The sequence below is a fragment of the Anarhichas minor genome, unplaced genomic scaffold, assembly GCF_050575085.1.
Source record: "Anarhichas minor isolate MPS153535 unplaced genomic scaffold, ASM5057508v1 ptg000028l, whole genome shotgun sequence".
Classification (NCBI taxonomy): Eukaryota; Metazoa; Chordata; class Actinopteri; order Perciformes; family Anarhichadidae; genus Anarhichas; species Anarhichas minor.
The window spans coordinates 12459548-12480983 of record NW_027466474.1 but is presented as its reverse complement, the minus strand read 5'-3'; the positions used below and the strand labels follow the sequence as shown (position 1 = coordinate 12480983).

The window sequence follows — 21436 nt, the reverse complement described above, 5'->3', positions numbered from 1 at the left end:
GCTAACCATGTTCACCATGCCATCAGTAATGCATTAATGAATTAGATTCATTAGAGAAATGGGGAGGGATGGGGGGGTTATATGCAGGCCTTTTTTTGACCTGTGAAATTAGTGTTAGCCAGTTCTCCTCTATTCTTAGTCAACCGCCTGACAGCTATTTGGAGATGACGTTTTCACTCAAAAAAGATCAGAAAGTCTCAACAAAAAAAAATCTCACTGAATTGAGCGAACCAAAGTTCATGTTTGATGATCGTGTCACAGAAATCCAAAACGTGGCATATTTCAAAATAACAAAATGACAACTGACAAAGTCACAGACAAGAGGTAACTTTAATTCAACATTGTGAGAGTCCAAAAGTTATCTTACAGCTCAGTTTTCATCAAAAACAATAACAATCTATACAGTAGATTTTTTTTTTCTCCCCTTATATCATAGAGCTGTTCAGTGTATTTGCAGTCAGAGACAAAACAGAGGGAAAAATAGACACCAGCTATTTGGTTTGCATCTTTTTTTTTGTTGTTTGTTACCTAAATACAAAACTTTATCACCCATTACCAATATTCATAATCAGGATGGAACTCTGCTTACAAAGAAGCCATTGTATGACAACAGACCTCTGTAGTTCATTTGAAACAGATACGGTGCGGCCCCTCCCGCCCCGGCCCCGACCAGCACAGGCACACAAGTGCCTGAAAAACACTCGTCTGTCAGCAGGCGCCTCTGTTAAAACGGTCCTTTCTACACACTTAACAAAACCAGGCTCTAGAAAGGAAAAGCAGAGAGAAAAGCCCTATTCTCTGTCCAGCAACAGCTTGAAGACACACGGCAGACACAAAGAAAAAGACTACAGAAATGGCTGAGAGGCCAAGGAGCTCCCTTTCATGCTTCCTCCCTTGTTCTTGTTGTGTTTAGCTTGTAATGAAGCTGTAATGTCCGAAGGCTAATACATGGAGAGAAGGACTGAGGGGGATCGACTGTCAGATGCTGGAGTCAGACCTACGGCTCCACGTGTGAGATAAAAATTGTGCTGTGACAGTGCTCGTCTTCAATGTGCGCCCCCTTTGTACTACAACGAAAACAGCTCCGTGGTGTCACACTGTTGTGATCTGGTGGCTGATGAGAAATATTACCAACATGCGGTTGAAATTATTTCATTAATCGGGAAAAAAAAAGCTACATAAACGCTACCAAAAAAAAAGAAAAGAAAGACAAAGTGTTTCTGTGAACACTAAAGTGCAACGAGCACAGCTGAGACAGGCCTCTCAGCGTCGACTGTCCTTCAAAGCGTGCCATTGCTGTAGTATTATAGTATATCGGGGTGTGTGTGTGTGTGTCTGTGTGTGTGAGATCGTTGAATTATGGCTCTTTGTATTCTTGTCTGGCTTCACCACCAAACACAGCGGGTTTGTGCTTTGTCCCCAAGTTCCCATGAATTCCTCTGTGGCAATAGACAATTGTGGTGAGGGTAGAAAACTGTACACGTGATTGAATGAAGAATGGGTTTGCATTGTTAAGGCATCTAGACTGCTGGTAAAGATTACAGTGACAGAAAAAAAGAAAGAGTATATAGATACAGTATGTAAGCAGGCATAAATAATGTTGGAACAGGGGGGGGGGGGGGGGAAGAACTCAAAGAAAGAAAAAACACAGAGCAATTTCTTAGTTCTCTTGGTTTCCACACACACAAAAAAGAAAGTGTCACTCAAGAGAAGAACCCATGCATATTATCAGTTCAAGAACAGTATCAATCTGAAAGCCTCAGAGCTCAAACAAAAAGATATAGATTTACAGTATATATTAATGTGTGTATATATTCTTAAAAAATCTACTTCAACCAAATACTCTGAATAAGATGCTACTTTTTTGCCATACAATAAACATTTTCATAAGGAAAAAAAAACCGGAAGTTTTTTATTAACTTACAAATAATACAAAAATAGACAATGGCATGTTTTTGAATCAACAATTTAAAGCATGGTATACCAATGCAAAACAGTCAACATACAAAACAAACAAAAAAAGATTAAAAAAAAAAAAAAAGTCACATTTAAATAGTGGGAGACAACAGTAAATAATGAAATAAAACACTGTGAAATATGTTCACTTACTGTATTAAACTTACACAACACAACTAAACGAGGGTGAGAGGAAATGTACAAATACAAGGGATAAATACATTATTTATAGGATATTTTACAGAATCCCCTTTTTTTGTATCCAAATCCATGTTTGTCATGTTTAGCAGATGAGATATTGACAACACACAGTAAATCTATCTTCTGTACTGAGAAGCTGCCTTAAGACATTTAATGTTTACATTTCAAACTATAGCTATCGCAAAAAGAAAAGAACCTTCAAATGAAAAATTCAACTTTTTTTTTTATGTACAAAAATATATCACGCATTTATTTAAATTTGATATTTGCTCGACTCCTTCAGTACAGTGCTGGCTGGACGCACACATCCTCGGGCTTTTCAAGTCTCCACTAAAATCTCCGACAAAAAGTCAATTTTGGCTAAATCGTCACCTTTTCTTCACATGACAAGCAGAAAAGCATATTGCAAACAGCTCAATCCTCACAGTTTTATTAAAATTCAAACCAACAAACCAAACAGGGGGGGAAAAAGAAAGGCATGTTTTTTGAAAGTTGAGGGTTGACTTTCTTTTTTTTTTTGTGTTGTTGACCTTGGTTCCATTTGGCCAGTGTGTTGTTATGTGGCTTTAGTGAGCAGGCTGAGCTAAGGAAAGCATCCTCTAATTGTGACAGAGGTTACGTAAACTTCATGGCCAAACCAACACTTCATTGTTGTTTGTGCGAGTTATGGATTGCGAGACGGCGTGGGGCCTCCAGCAATCAAACCCAAACCTTACAGGCATAAACATAAAGATAAATAAATGCTCTTTTCATGAGGTCAGTGTCACACTGTGGGTAAACTATCAGTCTTTATACACTCCATCCAACGCGGTGTCAGAGAAGCTACACTAATTCAACCAAGAGGGAAATAACATCACAAAGGTTGGTATTGTTCCGTCTTTTTTTTTCTTCTCCTCCCCTATCCCTTCAGATGAAATCCCAATGGAAAGGCCTGAGTTTAACAGAGTCCTGCGTCTTATCTTGACTTCCTTCAGTTCAGCTCCGGAGCACAACAGAGACTCGCCAGACTCTGCTACTGTGTCTTTTCCTCTCAACATTCCCAAATCTCCAGCTATCCCAGATCCTCTACATGGGTGGAACGATCATCCCGGGAATCGCTGCTTTGTGGGAAAAGGGGGAAAAAAGAAAGAGAGAGAGAGAGAGAGAGAGGTCAGTCATGTGATTGCTGGGTTTCATCTGTCATCACAACAATCACATAACAGAAATGTGCTCCAGCATCTGGCGAACAAAGACGACTCTCCCTCATTATCTCTTCATTCCGAGGGCCCCCAAAATCAAAACATTTTTCTCCGCTGCGCCGCTAACTTGGCGCGCACCGACGGCATCATTCAACTTTTCACAGGCTTTCTGAATAGCTTCATGCGAGAGCTGCAACTGTTAATTGTTAGCAGTTGCATTGTGTAAGCCCATTGTGCACTGTGGAGCATGATTCAAACACGAGTGAGAGAGAGAGAGAGAGAGAGAGAGAGAGAGAGAGAGAGAGAGAGGGGCGCAGTGACGTGGGATGACAGAGGCGATGAAATTACGCTCGACATGTAAACATGGAAATGTGAGCCATAAGCTTTATCCACATCTTTACCTTCTTATATCATGCTCTCCCTTCAACTCACTCCGACATCTTCACCACCTTACTCCCACCTCCCCCTCACCCCTTTCCCTTCCCCTCCCATTTTTACACAGAAGCCATCACAGGGAGGAATTTTTCATATAACATATTGGCTCCCTATTGATTCCCCTCTCTCTTCAATCCACAAATTCCCTGGTTATTTCCTAAGTGTCTCCTGCTCGTTGGGATTAACAGCATGGTGAGTGTGTGTGTGCCAGCGTGTGTGTGTGTGTGTGTCAGTGTGATCAGTGCACAGTGGCCAATGGCCCTTTGGGTCACCGTGGTCAGCGCTCATCAACGCCGACAGAGGAAGTGAGGAAGTGCTTAGCTCGGGGCTCTGATAAAGATTCCCATCCATCATTTCTCGCTCTCAGGATCTCAACACCATACAACATCCTGCCTAGACGAACAGACCCTGCGCTGCGTTCAATGGAAATGGGAGAACAGAGTGACCCGTGGTGGCATAACAACCCCCCACCCCTCCCCCAAGCCCCCTACGGAGACACCCACCGGAGCACAGGCAGGAAGCAGGAAGTGAAAACAGGAAATGGAACACATGTGGCGTGGCATGCTGTCTCTCTGACGAGCCAAGAGTGACAAATAAAACAGAAAAGAGAAGTAAGGGCGGGGCAGGATGAGCCGGTGTGAGATAGTGCGGTGTGGAGAGAAACAGAGGAGGAGAAAATTAACGTACTTCAGGAGAAGGCCAGGCCCTGCAGAGAGTTGTTTGATGAGTACTTGCTAGAGTCCACAAAAGACTGATCTACAGTGAGGAAGGAGAGTGGAGGGGTTCAAGGAGGGTAAGGAAAGGAAAAACAGGGAGTGAGGAAAATCGGAGGAAGAAGTGGGAGTACAAGTGAGAAATCGTTATCATAAGGAGGTGTAGAAAAGCAGGATTAAAGCTTGATGAAGAGGCATACACATAAAAACAGTGGCTCTGAATTCATTATGCGGTTCACCAGCTTACCTTGCAGGCTGTTACCATTAGCGCTGTTGCACGTGGGCGGAGGGGAGTTCTGGGGTCGCACGACGGGGGCAAAGGCGCTCTTCTGCTTGACGGCAGCGGACACCATGTTGGCCGGGGAGAAGGAGAAGATGCCGGAGGAGCTGCTGCAGTTGGAGGGCAGGCTGGTCGACGAGGCCATGGTGGGGCTTGAGGGGACGACTGAGAGAAGAGAGACGGGTGGGAAAGGAGGGGTTAAGGGGGGGGTCAGGGAAGAGGGACAGGGAGGAAAGATGATGATGGAGAGGGGAGAGACGAGGTTAGAGAGAGGGCCGAGGGCAAAGGACAGGCAGACGGGACGAACAGAAAGGGACTGGTCAATGGATGATGGCGGGGGGGGGGGGTGACATTTTTCAGATCAACTGGCTCAGATATTTTTGGTTGTTAAGCAACCACCTGGCAAAGAGATATTCCATAGCTAAGACAAAAAAATGTGTTTAGTTGGAAACTTGCACCAAAAGCACCCCGAAGCACTTTCCCCCTCTGATCAGTCTGTTTTGATGACTCATCGCGTTGCTCAAGGGATGCAACGGCTTGATGAGCATGTCCTCGCTAACTCGGGGCGCTGTTCACGTAATGTGTTTTCGGGGCAAACAAGGCTTTCCCAGACCACCTTCATCACAGATAATCATGCAAGAGATTTTACTTAAGACCCAGAGTTAAATCCAACACATGAGCTGATAACATCTGCTTAACAATAATCGCTGCTTCTTTGTGTTTTCACTGCTATCTCATTCATTGCATCTGCGCCTTTGCGACATATTTATTACACATAGTCACAGGGCGAGCTAATGTAGCTAGCTAGTTCATTTAAAAATAAATAGTTTATTTAGGAGGGGGGGAAATGCCATACAAGCTACAAGTTTGCCAACTGTACATTAGTGCAACGAGACAGTAAGTTTGTTTTTGTTTATATGTAACATACAGACTATTGACTGTAAACCATGTCGTTGTTGTGGAGAAGTTAATACTCCGACAGAAACGTTGACTAAAACCTAATAAATAGGTAATAAATGGTAACTTCCTCCATTTTGGATTATCCGGCAATCTAACCCTAACCCCTCAAAGTTCAGCAATGTCAAGACGGCTTGCATTTTTTCAGGCAAGTTCAAGGGTCAAAGTTCAACAAAAGTTCAACTCCACAGATTTGCTGTTTTATATTCTGGTGTGAACAGGCCGTAAGGCTTTACATTTGTTAAAGTCACATCATCACTAGAGCTCTGGATTACATTTTGTGAAGATTTACCACATAAGACAGCTCAGTGTTTTGAAATAAAGCTTCAAGCAGAATTTTTGTAAATTAGGCTTTATACATAATAGCTGTTAGCTGGATTTTGGCGGGAGACTCTTCCACAGACAAAAATGACCAGCAGGTTACCCAAATCCAGTCTCCCTCTGACATCATCCCATCCATCCTCCTGCGTTTGTCTTTTGTCTGCTAATACACTAAGAGCCTTTTCCCCCTCAGTGATTTTACAATCAACCGAGTCGTATTTCACCTGCCCTCTGATATCTGCTTCTGACTTTATTGTTGTTATTATCCAACACTTAGCTTTTATGGCTCTTCCTGACAAATCCTCGCAATAAAGTCATAATCCATTTATGAAGGGACCTAACTAATCAATTAATGAAAATTGGACCTACAAAGGCAGGCCGAGGGGCCATTGATTGAAAGTGTCTGTGTGGGGCCGATGAGCCTGTTAAAATACTTGTTAACACCCAGGAATCAAAGAGCTGAAATGGAATTGCTTCTCTAGCAATTAGTTTATTGATTTAATCAAGGGTCTTTAATGTAGAGGGTGAATGTGTGTGTGTGTGTGAGCAGAGGTAGTGGGGGGGGGTGCTAGGTGATCTGCTCCCCTGGCCAATAAAGTGGGGATTTGCGTTTGACTCTGTTCTTAAAGAAACAGATGAGCCAGCTGAACTGCATGACTTGCCCCTTCCCTTGTGTGTCACTCCTTATTTTCCACTTCCCTCTCTCAGTTGCTGTCAAATGCGTATTCTTTTGTGTTCTTTTGAGACTCAATGTTCCCAACCCCTTGATTTTGTCATTCCCTCTTTGTTTCAGGTCTAGGATGTGGTGTGTTTACTCACTAGCATAGGGCGAGTTGCCGGCAGATCCATTGAGGAAGTTGGGCGAGGTGCCCAAGGTTGCCATGCCAGAGTTAGCGTAGCCGTTCATGTTAGTGGAGTTGTAGCCACTCTGCTGGGGAGTTGAGCTGGGGACATAACCATGAGGGGACACGCTGCTTGTATTCCTATTGAAACCTAGGGACAGCGAAAGAAAGGGAGACGGAGAGAGAATAGGTGTTAGGGTTATAGCAGATGGCAGACAAAACAAAACGAGAACGCGCAACGCTGCCAAATACTCTTTTCCCCACGCGGCTAATGGACATAGCAATACAAGCCAAAAGAAATTCTCGAAAACTCTTAGACAGCATATGGCCGAGCGGGGAAAGCAATGAACAGAGTGAAGGAAGAGTGATATGGGAGGGAACTCGCTGCAATCCAACTACTAAAACAAGAGGCCTTTAACCTTACTGGCTCCTCTCCAAAATTAGATCAATTGATAAGGCAATTAACACTAAAAGGCCTCAGCAGCTCTCCCGTAATTTATAAAGAATGAAGCCAGTGTTCCTGACAGGACCTTTATTTCCTTTATGCTTTACAGGGGCAGCGAACAGAAAGGGGACAAGATGGAAAGGAGACTATAAATATACACCTCAGTTCCAATGCGCTGACACTGGAGAAAAAAAGAAGAAAAAAAAAAAACAGCTGGAATTGAACATCAGGAATTTTCCCTCAACGAGGGCTGCACTTCTCTACCGCGGAAGCCTCCTTTTTCATAATTAGGTACCACCTATTCCCATTCCTCATCTGTTACGAGTTGGAAACTGCAGGCCAGAAGTCTCACAGCTGATATCTGTTGTTTTCTTCACATCTGAGCATGTTACCAGATGAAGATGAAGGACAGAGGAAGCTCATTGGAAGTATTGAGACATATCCAGAGGCTGGTCCATCCGCTCTCCTCTCCTTCCCCTGATACATGTGATGAATCACCACTGACTGCGCCCGCATCTCTCTCTGTCAGACAGGGGCCGACCCCAGTCTAATATACACACCCCTAGGACCCACTCATATTTCTCCATCGTACTCCATCCACGGCTCCCTTTTTCTCCATTCTTCACTCTCTCACCCTCGTTCTTTCCGCGCCTTCTCTGTTTCTTACAGCCTCCTCCTCCTCCTGTCCTCCTTTTTCAGCATCTTCCTTGTTTGTTCCACACTCTTATATCATATCTGAATTTCCCGCATGAAAAATAAAATCTCCCTATCGCAAAAAAACAACTATTAAATGAATAAACCGCCACCACATTTCCCATGATAATAGACTTTAATTGTTTGCTGTTGACTTTGCTCACCCTGATTGGCCGTCTGTGCCACCTCTGACCCAGAGAAGGAGTTTACGGCCATCATGCCAGCATGGACGGAGCCGCTGCCAAGGCCGGATAGCTGGTTGTGCCCTCGCGGCACTGTTGTGTAGAGGGCCTCTGCGATATCTGCTGCTCGTTTCAGAATCATCTCCTAACAATGAGGGAGAGAAAAAAAGAAAAAAAAAAGCTGTGGTCAGCAACAGAGGCAGCAGAGAAGACAAGAGAAGAGAAGAGAAGAGAAGAGAAGAGAAGAGGAAGAGGAAGAGAAAGAGAAGAGAAGAGAAAATACGGCCTTTGATGCAGGCTTTACGGTCTCACAAGAATACTAGATCTCTACTTGAGATATTGCGCATGTAAACCTAGAAGGCTGAGGGTTTTTTATCCGTGGTCACTGGGAGTGGTGGGATTGGTTCCAGTAAATGGATGAAATGCCTGATTAACAGACTCATCAAATCTTCAGCCTGCCTCTTCCTCCCATTCTTAATCCCACTTCTCCTCCTCCTCCTCCTCATCTGCTTCTGTTCTCTCCCTATTGCACCTCTCCTCCCTCTATATTCAGTTGTCACGGTAAATCTCCTCCTTTTCCACCTCAACACATGAGCTGATAGAAGCACTCACTTATACCTATGTGTGTGTGTGTGTGTGTGTCTGCTGGTGCCAGAGCGTGCACGAACACAGCAGGGGGGCTGCCGGGCCAGCGGAGACGCCGCCTTTGATGCTACGTGCGGTCCGAAAACACGAACATAATTTGAGGAAAAGATATTGATGTTTGTGTTCGTGCTGGTGTGAGTGTTTACCTGGTTATTGTGAGGCATCCCGTACAAGGCCTCCACCAGGTCTGCTGCTCTCTTTAAGATCACCTCCTACAATCAAGAGCAGAAAGAGGAAGGGGATTGATCACGAGTGCGACGGCTCAAAAGAGTTCAGTCACTTTTATTACATTTCACGTCTTAGGTTATGCTGTGAATGCAGAACAGAGAGTGCAAGGGAGGAAGGAGGCATACAGAGGAAGAGAAATGGGCCTGTCCCGGCACTTTGTTACTAGCCGGGCAGTTTGGGAGAGCAGAGGTAAGATACTGTTATCTGTGAATAAAACATGAGCTTGTATCTCTCTATCAGTCAGCTGTCTTCTACGTCGTCTTCTCCTCCCTACTGTCAACCGCCGGATCATGAATGTACTACACATGATCACACACCAATCTCATTTAACACAACATATCATCAGGTTGACGGCCGTACAAGTCCCCTCGTCAGCGGGGATGCGCCCGTCTCCTGCCCTGAATTAACCCTGGTAATGATCCGAGTGAATAGCCCCGCATCCACTTTGTGTGATAAATGTCGAACATCATTGCTCAGGTGAAAACCGCCGAGTGGTATTTCCCACATCAAACATTTATCCTTCCGTAGTGTTTGCTGTTCCTCCGCGCTCATTTTCTACCGCTTACCCTCCTTTCTCTCCTCGCCCTGTCTCTATTCTTTTCCCTCCCTGAGTGTATGAGTGTGTGACTCCAGGCAGTCGTTATATGTGTGTGTGTGTGTGTGTGTGTGTGTGTGTGTGTGTGTGTGATGTAGACACCTACAGCCCTACGAAACCCTTTTTAAAAGTTAATGTGCCGGGGCCAGGATATATGCTGGAGGCGCGACAACCAGAAAATTGCAGCCCCCTCCCCTTCAACCTTCTCCTCGTTTCTTTCTCTCCCTCCCTCTCTTCCACTCGCACACACACACGCTGTGCGCTATACCCTCCTGAGTGTATCCCTCGCTGTGAACAAGCCCCGGAGCATGTGTGCTCTCTGTTCCGTGACACACCGCCTTTCAATCAGACCTCATATCACACACACACACGGGCGTAACCGCACACTCAGCCACGCACATGTGGAGGCTGTCGAGCACGCCCAGGACATGACGAGAGGGTCAGCAAAGCAATAAAGATTGTAGAGCGCTGTCCGAGGTGCTAAATTCACTCAATAATGGGAGCGCTGCCTCTGTGTTAACCTCCCATTACTAGCACTATCTGGGGGAGGCAGAGAAGGAGTTGGGGGGAGGAGGGGTGGGGGACGCAAAGAGGGGAGACCAGAGAGGAGGCCTGCTCTGTTTGATTGAGAGATGTAGAGGCCCTAGGAAGGTAAGTGGTTCTTTAGTATGTATGCGCCGCTCCTCGCTTCCTTCTCTCTGCTTTTCCTCGACGCCCCATGCCTCCCAGGGATTGCCAGATAGGTAGATGGATGGATGAAGGGAGGGAGGGGGGGGGGGAGGGAGGAGGAGGAGGAGGAGAGGGAGGAGGAGGGGAAATGAGGGAAGTGTGGGGCATTAGGACACAAACAGATCCGCAGCTGGAGTGTAACGATGTTCGGGGAGGACACGTGAAACCTCAGTCGCTCCATCTGAAAAACGTTTTTTTTTTTTTTTGCTTCTCTCGTTCAGACCTTCTGTCTGTCCGTGCATCGCTGTTTGTAATCTCCTCCTGCACTCTCTCTTCACCTGCGTCTCCAAACTACCTTCTCTCTCGTCTCTCTCCCATTCTCTCTATTAATCACTCTCTCGTGGTCCTGTGCCCTGTCTGTACCTATCAGTCTCTCGTTAGCAAAGGGATCTGTCCAGCGGCTAAACGCGATTAGGCAGCGCTCCAGAGTCGTTCTGATAAACAGATAAATGTGGTTAGCGCAGCGCTGCCTCCCTAGCTCTGCCGCTGTAAGGGGAGACCATTTCCTGGGCGCAGGGTCTCTTCCCGTAAAGTCAGGCCCACAGAGACGTCAACAGGAAGGGGAACCTGATCCAGAGCAGAGCCATGGCCTCGTCTGGCGGGAGCGGTCACTCATTAGCCGGCCCCAGACCCCCAGCTCCACCACAGCCTGAGCTAAACACCCCGCAGTCTGGCTGCGTCTGAGCTGCGTACTCACTCTGACTGCCTGGCTATTAGCTACAGCGCAGTATGGGGGGCTGGGTTCAGCTGGACACTGGATCATTACCACAACATACAGAGATAGAACAGACATTGGCAGATATCCCGCTTGTTCTCCGCTCAATGTGTGTTTGTGCTCATTAAGAGCCCCCTCGAAAAAAAAGGTGCCACTAGAACAGAATGCATTACATTCCCAATCAATTTCATCTCGATTAAAAATTGACTGAAGAACAGCCACAAAGAGGCATTTGCCAAGGTGACCACGAATGGACATTTGTAGCACAATAAGTTGCCAGTGGATGCCTCCTCCCCTGCCCCCCCCCCCACCCCCACCCCCTCTCTGATGATTGAGGCCAACAGTTGAGAGAAGTGCGGTCAACAAACTGTTATTGCCTCAATAAAGGCACCAATCAATAGGGCTGAAATGAACAACCGGGCTTGCCAGCTACCGCTGTTCATTTAGAAGAGAAAGAGACACCATGGAGCGATGGAGGAGAGGAGAGAAGAGACGGATGGATACAAAGATATTTAGAGGGATACAGGGGGGTTGATAGGCTAAAGACCAGAACTCGCTAGGACAAGTCTTGTATCCACCAGACATGACACACAGCGAGGACAAGTGATTTCTCTATCTTCCTTCTGCATCTACCTGAGCTCTCCATCTCTGCCTCATGGTGACTTCCCTCCACTGAGAGTGTGTGTGTGTGTGTGTGCATGTACAGCCACAAAGAAGTGTGTGTGTGCATTTCTAAGTGTGTGTGTGTGTGTGTGTGTGTGTGTGTATGCCGGTTTGTGTATGTGTGTGCTGGAAGTAATAAAGTCCACCAGGGGTTGACTTCGATCCACTGACCCAGCAGGAGGTAAGACTGGACAGCTATGATGGATCACCTAACCTGCTTCTGCCTCTCTCTTCCTCTCTCTCCCCTCAACCTCCTTTCCTCCCTCTCTCCCTCTTTTCCTCCCCCCATCCATCCCTTTCCTCTCCCACTTTGCCAGTCTAAATGACCTTATACTCAGTGGAAGGATGAATAGAGTTGCTTGTGTGCGTTTTGCTGCGCAAATAAAGTGTTTGTTTGAGTAGAAAATGACCATGAACGTATGATAAAATGTTAATGTGCGGACGGCGTCACGCATGTATGGCTTACTGTCTATACAGCACACAGTCATTCCTCTGTGTGTGAGGTCATTCTGCCCTTGTGCCATGTCTATCCATACATGCTATGAAACTCTAGTAGTTGTCAATACGTATCTGTGTTACCGAGACAAATTTCCTCGAAAATAATTGCGTGTGGCAACCTGCATGAGCACAGACACATGAGAGGAGGCGCTGTACCTTGGGTAATCTCTCCTGGTCTCCGGGGTGTCTGGGGATGACCTTCTGCAACCTCTGGAAGCCGTAGTCTATGGTTGGCTCGTTCAGCGCTAAGCAGGAAACAGAAAGAGGAAAAATAACTTTTAATGCTTGATCCTTAATGATGAGAACACCTACTGTTCGACAGCAACCGAGAGATGCAGCAGGAGGAACGAGTCTACGGTAGAAACGACTGAATTAAGCACGGTTTTACACGAGTATTTCAACATTAAACTACACACGTCGAAAATGTGGGTGTTCTCTATTAAGTCTGGTGTGTGTCTTTGTTTGCCTGTGATGTAATGAATCTCTCTTTGTCGCATGCTTTGGTGGTTAATAAAAAGACTGTCAGGAATCAGGCAGACTGTGAGTGTGTGTGTGTGTGTGTGTGTGTGCATGTGTGTGTGTGTGTGTGCGTGTCCTGTGGTCTTGCGTTGATCAGCGACTAATATAAGCAATTACAGAAACTGGTTCCAATATAACAAAGGCTTGATCGCTCCGGGGAACAAGCTAAACACACACACACACACACACACACACACACACACACACACACACACACACACACACATAAAAACAGTCGCAAACACACACATGCACACACACAGAGTCAGATCATCCAGGCAGCAGGGAGAAAGCACTCTCTCGGCATGCTGTGGTCGTGCTACGGTAATTGAATATGAGAAGATTTACCATGAATATTTAAACATTAGAATAAATACAATGAAGATCTGAGGCTTATAGTACAAACACTTCAGAGGAGGATTGTTGGATAAGTGCTCTCTCCACATAATTCATTCCTAATGTACTCTCTCTCTCTCTCTCTCCTGTCTCTTTGTGAGTTGCCTAAGGAGTCAATGCACATACATGGATAACAGTCTTGCCTTCTTTTTCTGGGCTAAAGCCGATAAGATGCTGCTTCTGTACAGTTTTTGGCTTCAACATGTGTGTTTGCACGTCTACGCGTGTAAAAACAGAAAGGAAGGGAGCCATTGTGCGTGTAGACTGCCTGTATGTGTCTGTGCCGTCCGTCTGTTTCCCCTGTGGGTCGCAGCTTGGACGTTTCCTGAGGGCTGATGCCCTGCTCGCCTCACATCTGAGCAGCCAGGCTGACTAGGCGGCCCCCAGAAAAAAGGCCCCTAGAGGCTATGAGTACAAGCTGTCCTGCTGGACCTCTAGTGACTTCACCATGGCTCCTCCTGAGCCGCTCGCTCGAAACACACAGACCGAAAGAGAGCAAAGGAGAGAGGATCGGTGGTGCTCTGTTTTGGCAACACAGACACATTTGGACAGCTCTCCCAGCGGACCGTTCCAGTAATCCATAAGAGTGAGAGAAAGGAAAGGTGAATAGCTAGAAGCAAAGACACAACAGAGGGGAAAAAGTAGAGGCGCCAGAGGCAGGCTCAACTTCTGAAGAATGACACGCATTACAGGCCAGCTGGTCCGCTGATAAAATAAGCCAAAACAATGAGATGATCACATGCAACAAATAAAGTATGAATTATTTCTGAGGACAAATATTTGACATTACTTCCCTATTCTCTGATCTCGCTAAAGCCTTAAGGAGGATTTGCCCTGGATTAGGCCCGCAGTCTGAGGAGGGGATTGTTCCAGACAACATCCTCTCTTTCGTCTCAAAGGCTTTTGTTTTTATGATGAATTTTTTATCAGTTCTCCACAATGTGCCAAATGAGCCACGAGTGAACAATAGCATAAAAACCCCAAAGACGTACACAGATACCCCCTATTACAAATAAAGAGACAATTTTGGTAATTGACAGAGGAAGTGATATTGTCTCTGCTCATTTTCAAGGACCATAAACCAGAGATTGTGGGGGACAATGCGCACCACTAACTACCTGGCTGTGTCTCTTTGGGGATTATCTCGGCATTTTATGCTCTTATATCTCTGCTCAATATCTCACATTTCCCAACAGGAATTAGCGCTGGAAGAAAAATAACCTCTCCTGCCTCGAAAATGGAGTGTTGTGCCGGTACGCTCCAGGATTCAAAGCACACTCTCCTATACAGGTATATTTATAATCCTTAGCTGTCGCTCTCCAGAAGAGCAAATCAAAGCCAGTAAAACATAACTGCCATAAATAAATGAATAGATGAGCAACAGCCCTGGACTGAAGGGATTCACCTAGCAATCACCCACATCAGATCAGATCAATGCTCATGGAAATTTCATGAAGCCTAGAATCCACACCGCTTCATATTTCACTATAATAACCCACAGAGCCGCAGGGGGAGTGTGTATGAAGGGGTGAGGGGGAGGAGGAGGAGGAGGAGAGGGTGGAGGGGTGTTGGACGTATGAGCTTCGGGGGAGGAATATGAGATGGGGGGATTTGGGGTGCAAAGAGTAGGAGGTGGTTGGGGGGGAATTGAGAGGTCAGCACGGTGGAGTCGTCCTGGAAACCCAAGGGAGGAGGAGGAGGGGAAACTACAGTAAGTGTCCAGTCGCCCTGTCTCCTTCTCCTCCTGACTCACAGCACTGTGTGTGAGCGGGTAGTGTACTTGCAGGGTTAGGTAATTGGCTCTGAGGCTTGATGTTAACACCTTAACAGGCCCTCAGACAGTGGGTAAGGAGCTGATCATATCACAACCCTCTGTTTCTCTCTCTCCTTCTCACTATCCGCTCCTTCGTCTCCCCTCTCCCCCCTCCCTCCCTCTCTCCCTCCCTCCCCTCTGCAGTCTCCAGTGCTCAGGTGTGATCTCATAAGCGCTGCCTTGCGATCGATGCCGCCAGTGGCAGGGGGTTCAATAGCCCTGAATTACGGCTTCATTTCTCCCCCCCGCCACCCCACCCTCACACAGATGAGAGCTGCCTCCCCCCCATCACCGCCACACACACACACACGCACACCTATATATACACAACACCCCCACCGACTACTCACAATCCAGATCAATACCTTACAATCTAATTTTTATCCATTTTTCCATAAACCACGAGATTGCGTTTATTTGCAGAATCCGACAAGCTAAATAAAGCATCGCTTGAACATGTCAGGGAGACTAATACATGGCTGGAAATTCATACACAGAAAACAGATGAGTAGAGCTTTTTGCTCCTAAAGGAAGGGAGAGGTTGAGGCTGTGGAAGAAGGAGAGGGAGGAGAGGGAGGAGAGGACGGAGGGAAGGAGGAGGAAGGGGGGACGCTAAGAGATTCTACAAATCAATGGAGGTGTGGATGCTACTACAACCTAGGCTCTAATTATCTGTTGCAAAAAGTGCATGATGACAGTTAACAATACCTGACAGCACGGCATCTCACTGGGAGAATGCAGATTCTGGGAATCTGGAGGGAAAAGTGTGCGCTTGAATTAAGATATAAGAAAAACACAAGAAATCATTTCCCCGGTGAACGCCGCTCATTTCAGCGGGGTGTAAAATAATCTTCGTTCGAAATTCATTTACATCATCATCATGGACCAGATGCTCCTATAATAAGAACGGAGCGTGCTAAAGAGGGAAGACAAGCCACATGGTGCAGAAAATTAATCTCAATCTCAAATAGAGGTGTGAATTTCCTCACTGTTAAGACTGTGTGCAGTAAACGTGAATGTGTGCAGCTATCTCAGCTGGCCCCCCGTCTCCAGCTGGAGACCAGCCGTTTTAATCAACAGCAGGCCTCCACCCAAGCTCAATAAAAGACAGCATTCACAAATAGGAGCAAGACGAGTAATTGACCAGCACCGTGGCTGCACCCCACTTTTATTGCCAGATGACTACATGCTGCATTTGTGTGTGTAATGTGTGAATGTGCTTGTGCCCGTGTGTAGGTGTATGCACATGTGCATATGAACATAGAATATATCTGTGGGTATATGTTAACAAGAGACTTTGTCACTGATTCTGCAAATTGCAGCAACATCATAACATCCACAAAATCAGCATCAGATATTTTACTTCTTTGTAAGTACTCGCACCATCTGAGCAAATCTTTGTCAGTTATTTTTTCAGTGTGCTACCAGCAGATTTCATCACTACGTGGAACGGCTTAATTCAAGGCTAAAACAAATCTAAACTTTATAGAGGATGCTCATGATTACAACACTTACTGTGGCATCATCTGTGTTTCACTCCAGTGTCTGTAGTGAATAGAATGACAGACAACTGACAGTCCTTCCACCACTCCTAAAACTAATTTGGAGCACAGAGGCAGGCGGAAAAGAGACGAAGAGAGATTTCAGCAGCATCCCGGCGGGTTTAAATTCTGCTCTTGACTTTTGTCTTTTACCTCACTTTTCCTGCTCCTCACGGCACCTGAGTGATGTTTCCTACACACATAATCTGCACTCAGTGCTGAAAAACCACCCCTAATGTTTGTGCGTGCGCGTGTGCGGATGCGTGTCGGTGCGCACGGTGCCGACCTTAATGTGAGCCGGCAGAGCCTTTTAATATCAGCAGAAGCTGTAGTGGAAGCACTAAGCAGACAAGGCTGCATACTGAGGAGGGAGGGATTGCCTTTTGAACGACAAGGGTGATTCATCAACTCCCCCAATCTATGGCCAGTATCCCTGTGTCACACACACACACACAAACACGTACACACAAGCACACACCCGAATCCTGGTGGCAGAGAGTATTATCACTCTATATTGCATGGAGAAAAGAAAAGGGAGAGCATCTCTGATGAATGTTACAAAGGACAGCAATCCAGTAAAAGGTGATACACAACCAAACATGGAGACGCATTTGTACAGGAGAGACGGGGGAGAGGGGGGGGGCAATGACCTGATAATGAGAGAGAGAGAGATAGAGAGAGAGAGAGAGAGAGAGAGAGAGAGAGAGGGAGGGAGGTAGAGGGAGATTAGGGAGAGCTCTCAGCCCCAGAGGTGGGTAAGGCAGAGGGCAGAGAGAGGAACAGAAGGGGATAAGGGGATGAAAAGACAGAGGAAGAGCAGAGAATAAAAAAAAGAAAAAAACATTATTTTATTCTTATCAGTGGAGAGCTTAATTGCCTTTGATGAGTCTAATTGGAGCTTTCTGAAGTCTAATGGCAGAGGAGTCCTTAGAGACGGCAGAGGACACATTACTGTAATAGCTTCTCTCCGAATCTCCTCTGCACCAAAAGTCCGCTACTTGTCTCCTCTGTCCTGAACTATGGCGGAAATGTTTTCCATTGAGCGCCGGCTGGTTGTAGAGTATCAATGATCAGGCAGAGGAGGGTGGAGGAGGGTAAACCTATAGATGGGTTATGTGTGTGTGTGTGTGTGTGTGTATGTTTGCAAAGTAGCGGTAGCAGCAGTATTGGTTATGTGTTGACTTAATTAGGTCTGTGAGCTGCTCGCTTTCCTCTCCTCAGCTGAAGTTGATTAGCAATGCCAGCTGTCCCCAATGTAATTCAGCGTGCGCATGTGTGTGTGTGTGTGTGTGTGTGATCGTGCGTGCACATGCAATATATGAGTATATGCATGTCTGTGAGTGTGGAGCTGTGTTGATGTGTGTGTGTGCACGCTAGCTGCCAGCTGCCACGCAGTGCTGCCAATCCTCCATGATTAGTACCCACTGGCAACTGGGCTCAAACTGGTGCCAAACAGACCCAGGAGGGCAACATGGCCCATGGTAATCCTCCATCCCTCTCTCCCATCCTTCGCCTCTCTTTCCTTTCTCATCCACCTCTCTCCACTCTCATCAATTGCCTTTTTTTTTTTTTAATGCTCCAAATTCTCCGCTCATCCCCTTCGTTGCTCTCTGCCTCTCATTCAAGATCCCAAACGTGAGAAGGTTCTTCCTCGCTCGGGGAACGTGAAACGCCAAAAAGGGGCAGATAGAGGAGCTGAGGGAGAGGTACAAATACCCACTGAGGGTGCACAGCAGTGGCTGAAGTGAAGTGTGTGAAGAGTGGAACTGGGATCTGTGCCTTCGACACGGTTGACTGTGTCACTGTGAAGGTGCCAGCGCTTGGCAAGCAGGCAGCACAGTGTGTGTGTGTTCAACTCCCACTGGATGACCTCTTGCTACCCCTCACCTGTTGAGATTCTTCTATGTGCCTCCATGGAAGCCAAGAGGTGGAGAGAGAGAGAGAGAGAGAGAGAGAGAGAGAGAGAGAGAGAGAGAGAGAGGGGGATGAATTCATCCAAAGAAGCAAGTTTTGAATAAGTGAATGTGACAAGGGGAAAGAGTGGAGGGCTGGGAAGAGATAGAGCGTTTATGCATACGGTTCCCACATGTCTGGCACATTAAAAGGCTGCACACACACACACACACACACACACACGTGTACATCTACACACACTTACATACACACACAGCTCTATGTGTTTGGCAGAGTGCGGGCTGTTGGACAGCTCTGGCATGGCAAAGGCTGCCCACCCATCTGCCCTCTGTCTTAGTAATGCAGTTACTTGTCAATGTGCATGTGTGTGTGTGTGCTTGGAGTACATTCACACACACACACACACACACACACACACACACACACACACACACGTACAAACAAACACAGGCGGCCTATCGTAGCCTTTCCCATAAGTATACAAACACTATAATTATGACGCATCGACATGGATTCTGTCCAGTAATTAGGACACGCACAAGATGCAGAAAATGCACGGCGGCGATGTGACGCACACGCTCTCTTTCAATTGCGATTTTGTCAAATGTAGGCAATTCACAGCCGGGGCTTACGGCCTAAGTCTATCAGTGGTTGAGATTACAGACAGATTTATGTGATTCACAACCTCCCCGGGGAACCTGCGGCCTCGCATTGGTTAATCACCGCTTCACTTTCACTCTCTCTGCCGCTCTTTTCACTGCACGGCTATAACTCTGCACCGATTCGCTCCGATGTAACACTCAAGCTATTCATGCCCCTTGCACTCACCGTCAAAAAAAACAACCACATTCTCCTCATGGACCTCTTCCTTTGTGAGTCACGCCTTTGACAGGGTTAAATCTCAATAATCCCACTAATCAAAAGGTTAAACCTCCTCCCGACCTTCACCTGCTTCATAAAAGAGGGTAAACACTTTCCCCCGCCAGAACAGAAGGCTTTTGCGCTGAATTATTGAGTCGTGTTACTCAATTTTAAATTGTTTAGCATGCACATATTTCTCCGGAAGCGGTGTCGAGAAAATGATGAATGAATGTTTATAGACTGCAGCAGGTTACTTTTAGCAGATATTGCAAATAAACAGTCCTAATACAACATATGAAGTTTCTTTTATGTGATTATAGTTTTTATTGACATTATTCAAAAGGCAAGTTGTCGTTGTAGAAAATGAGAGAATCCAGGAGAAAATTGCATGAGAAAAGCCAGCAGATACGTAGATTGGGGCGACATTAGCTCTGTTAATTAGTGTCATTAGTAAGTGTTAGTGCGTCGTACCTGTGTAGATGAAGCGTCCAGGTGTGCCTTTGCAGAACTGTTTGGATTTGTAGGACAGCGTGACCTCCACCACCCCGGGGATGTGTCTGGGTGGAGTTTGCACACGAATGGCGTGGGGGGTGATCAGCTGCGGGGGAGGGGGCAGAGAGGCCATGAAGATTAATGCAATGAAACTTCATATCTAAACATGTGCTCAGGGGACTATTCTCGGCTCGCCTCAGACCTCTCCTTTTGCAGCTTTTGACTTTCTCTCTTTGTATAATCAGCCTGAAAATGATGTGTTAGCGCTAAAGCCCTCAGGTGGCCTCGTAGCCCGAGGCAATGTCACTGTGAGGCTTAGGATGGTTATCAGTGCTGACATGGACTCTGTAAGAGGGGTTCAAAAGCAGTTATCTGTTTATGAATAAAACACACCTTCCTCTGCATACATCTATTACGCAGCATAAGCAAACGTATAATATGCCCATCTCTGGTGCCCCTGTCTCTGTCTCTGTCAGCCGCGGCTGTCTAGCTGCCGTTAGCCACATTAAAGCAACATTGTGTCTTAAACAGGCTCACTTAGTGTGGTTGATGGGCCTGCTTGCAACGTATGTCTGTGTGTATGTCTGTGTGTGTGTGTCTGTGTGTATGTCTGTGCGTGTGTGTATGCTGAAGGGCCTTTGAAGGGAAACGGTAACAAGACAAAACACAGATGAGACCTCGCTGAGTGCTCGTTTTCGGCACGCTACAGTCAACTAGCACTCAAAGCTAGCGGCGCTCAAAAGCTATCAATGCCTCTGCCAGCAGCTATCGTGTATGTGCATGTGTGAGCGTGTGTGTTGTTCTAACTGTCCCTTTCATTGCTCACTTAGCTACGCTTTCATTCCACCATTGTCTGGCCCCACTCACCTCTCAGCTAGATAATATAGGAGCTTTTTATAGAATTATTCCTTTACTAAAGACAAAGCTGTTTAGCTGCGCCGCTCACTGACCTTCAATTTCACACATACACTACATTTACATTTTAGTCATGTGGCAGACGCTCCGTACAAAGAGAGTCATACTGTACGGTGAGCACATATTGCAAGAAGGCAGATACTAACATAATTGAAGAAAGGGTGTGGAGCTGAAAAGAGATGTGACAAAAATAAAATCGGCTACAGAGAGAAATGAGAAAGCAGGCTGTTATACGTTTGCAGTAGGGCTGCAATTAATGATCATTGTCATTAATAATTATCTATTTAGCATTTTTTATTGTCACCTGAACTGAAACGGACCCAATTTTAATTGAGGCGAAACACATTAAAGAGGAAAATCTTCCGAAGCTCAAACCAGCTTATCTGAATGGCATTTTACTTGAAATATTCTGTTGATCAACTATTATGACTAGTCGATTTAGCACTAGTTTACAGCAGACCCTTTTGGCCAATGTTTTTTCCATTTGAAATACTGCATAGTTTCACCTCTTTAGACCTCGTAAAAGCCTCCTAATGAAACTATCTGAGAAGCGAAGCATTTTAAAACTGCTAACAACTCCTGCGACAAGGGATCCAAACAGACATTGCCTCGTTTTAAATAGGAATCAAGCCGAAAAGGTTGGGAGCCATCGGTTTACAGTAGAAAGGCCTCCACACACACACACACACACAACCACACCGATGACCAG

The 21436-nt window shown here is 46.1% G+C and overlaps 1 protein-coding gene across 3 annotated transcripts in view; it reads right to left on the bottom strand.

The window, feature by feature from the left end:
• Window positions 1-311: 311 nt before the first annotated feature.
• The window catches only part of LOC142962577 (transcription factor COE1), a 53622-nt gene continuing 32497 nt past the window's right edge, over window positions 312-21436 (bottom strand). Inside the window, exons 10-17 of one of the 3 annotated variants that reach the window (XM_076103146.1) lie at window positions 19792-19918; window positions 12433-12521; window positions 8995-9060; window positions 8186-8348; window positions 6861-7034; window positions 4731-4928; window positions 4458-4526; window positions 312-3257 (exon numbers count right to left, since the gene is read on the bottom strand). In XM_076103146.1, the coding sequence (XP_075959261.1) occupies window positions 4459-4526; window positions 4731-4928; window positions 6861-7034; window positions 8186-8348; window positions 8995-9060; window positions 12433-12521; window positions 19792-19918 (885 nt within the window). In that variant the 3' untranslated portion in view covers window positions 312-3257; window position 4458. The remainder of the gene's footprint in view (window positions 3258-4457; window positions 4527-4730; window positions 4929-6860; window positions 7035-8185; window positions 8349-8994; window positions 9061-12432; window positions 12522-19791; window positions 19919-21436) is intronic. The other 2 variants (XM_076103145.1, XM_076103148.1) reach the window with 2 other exon arrangements.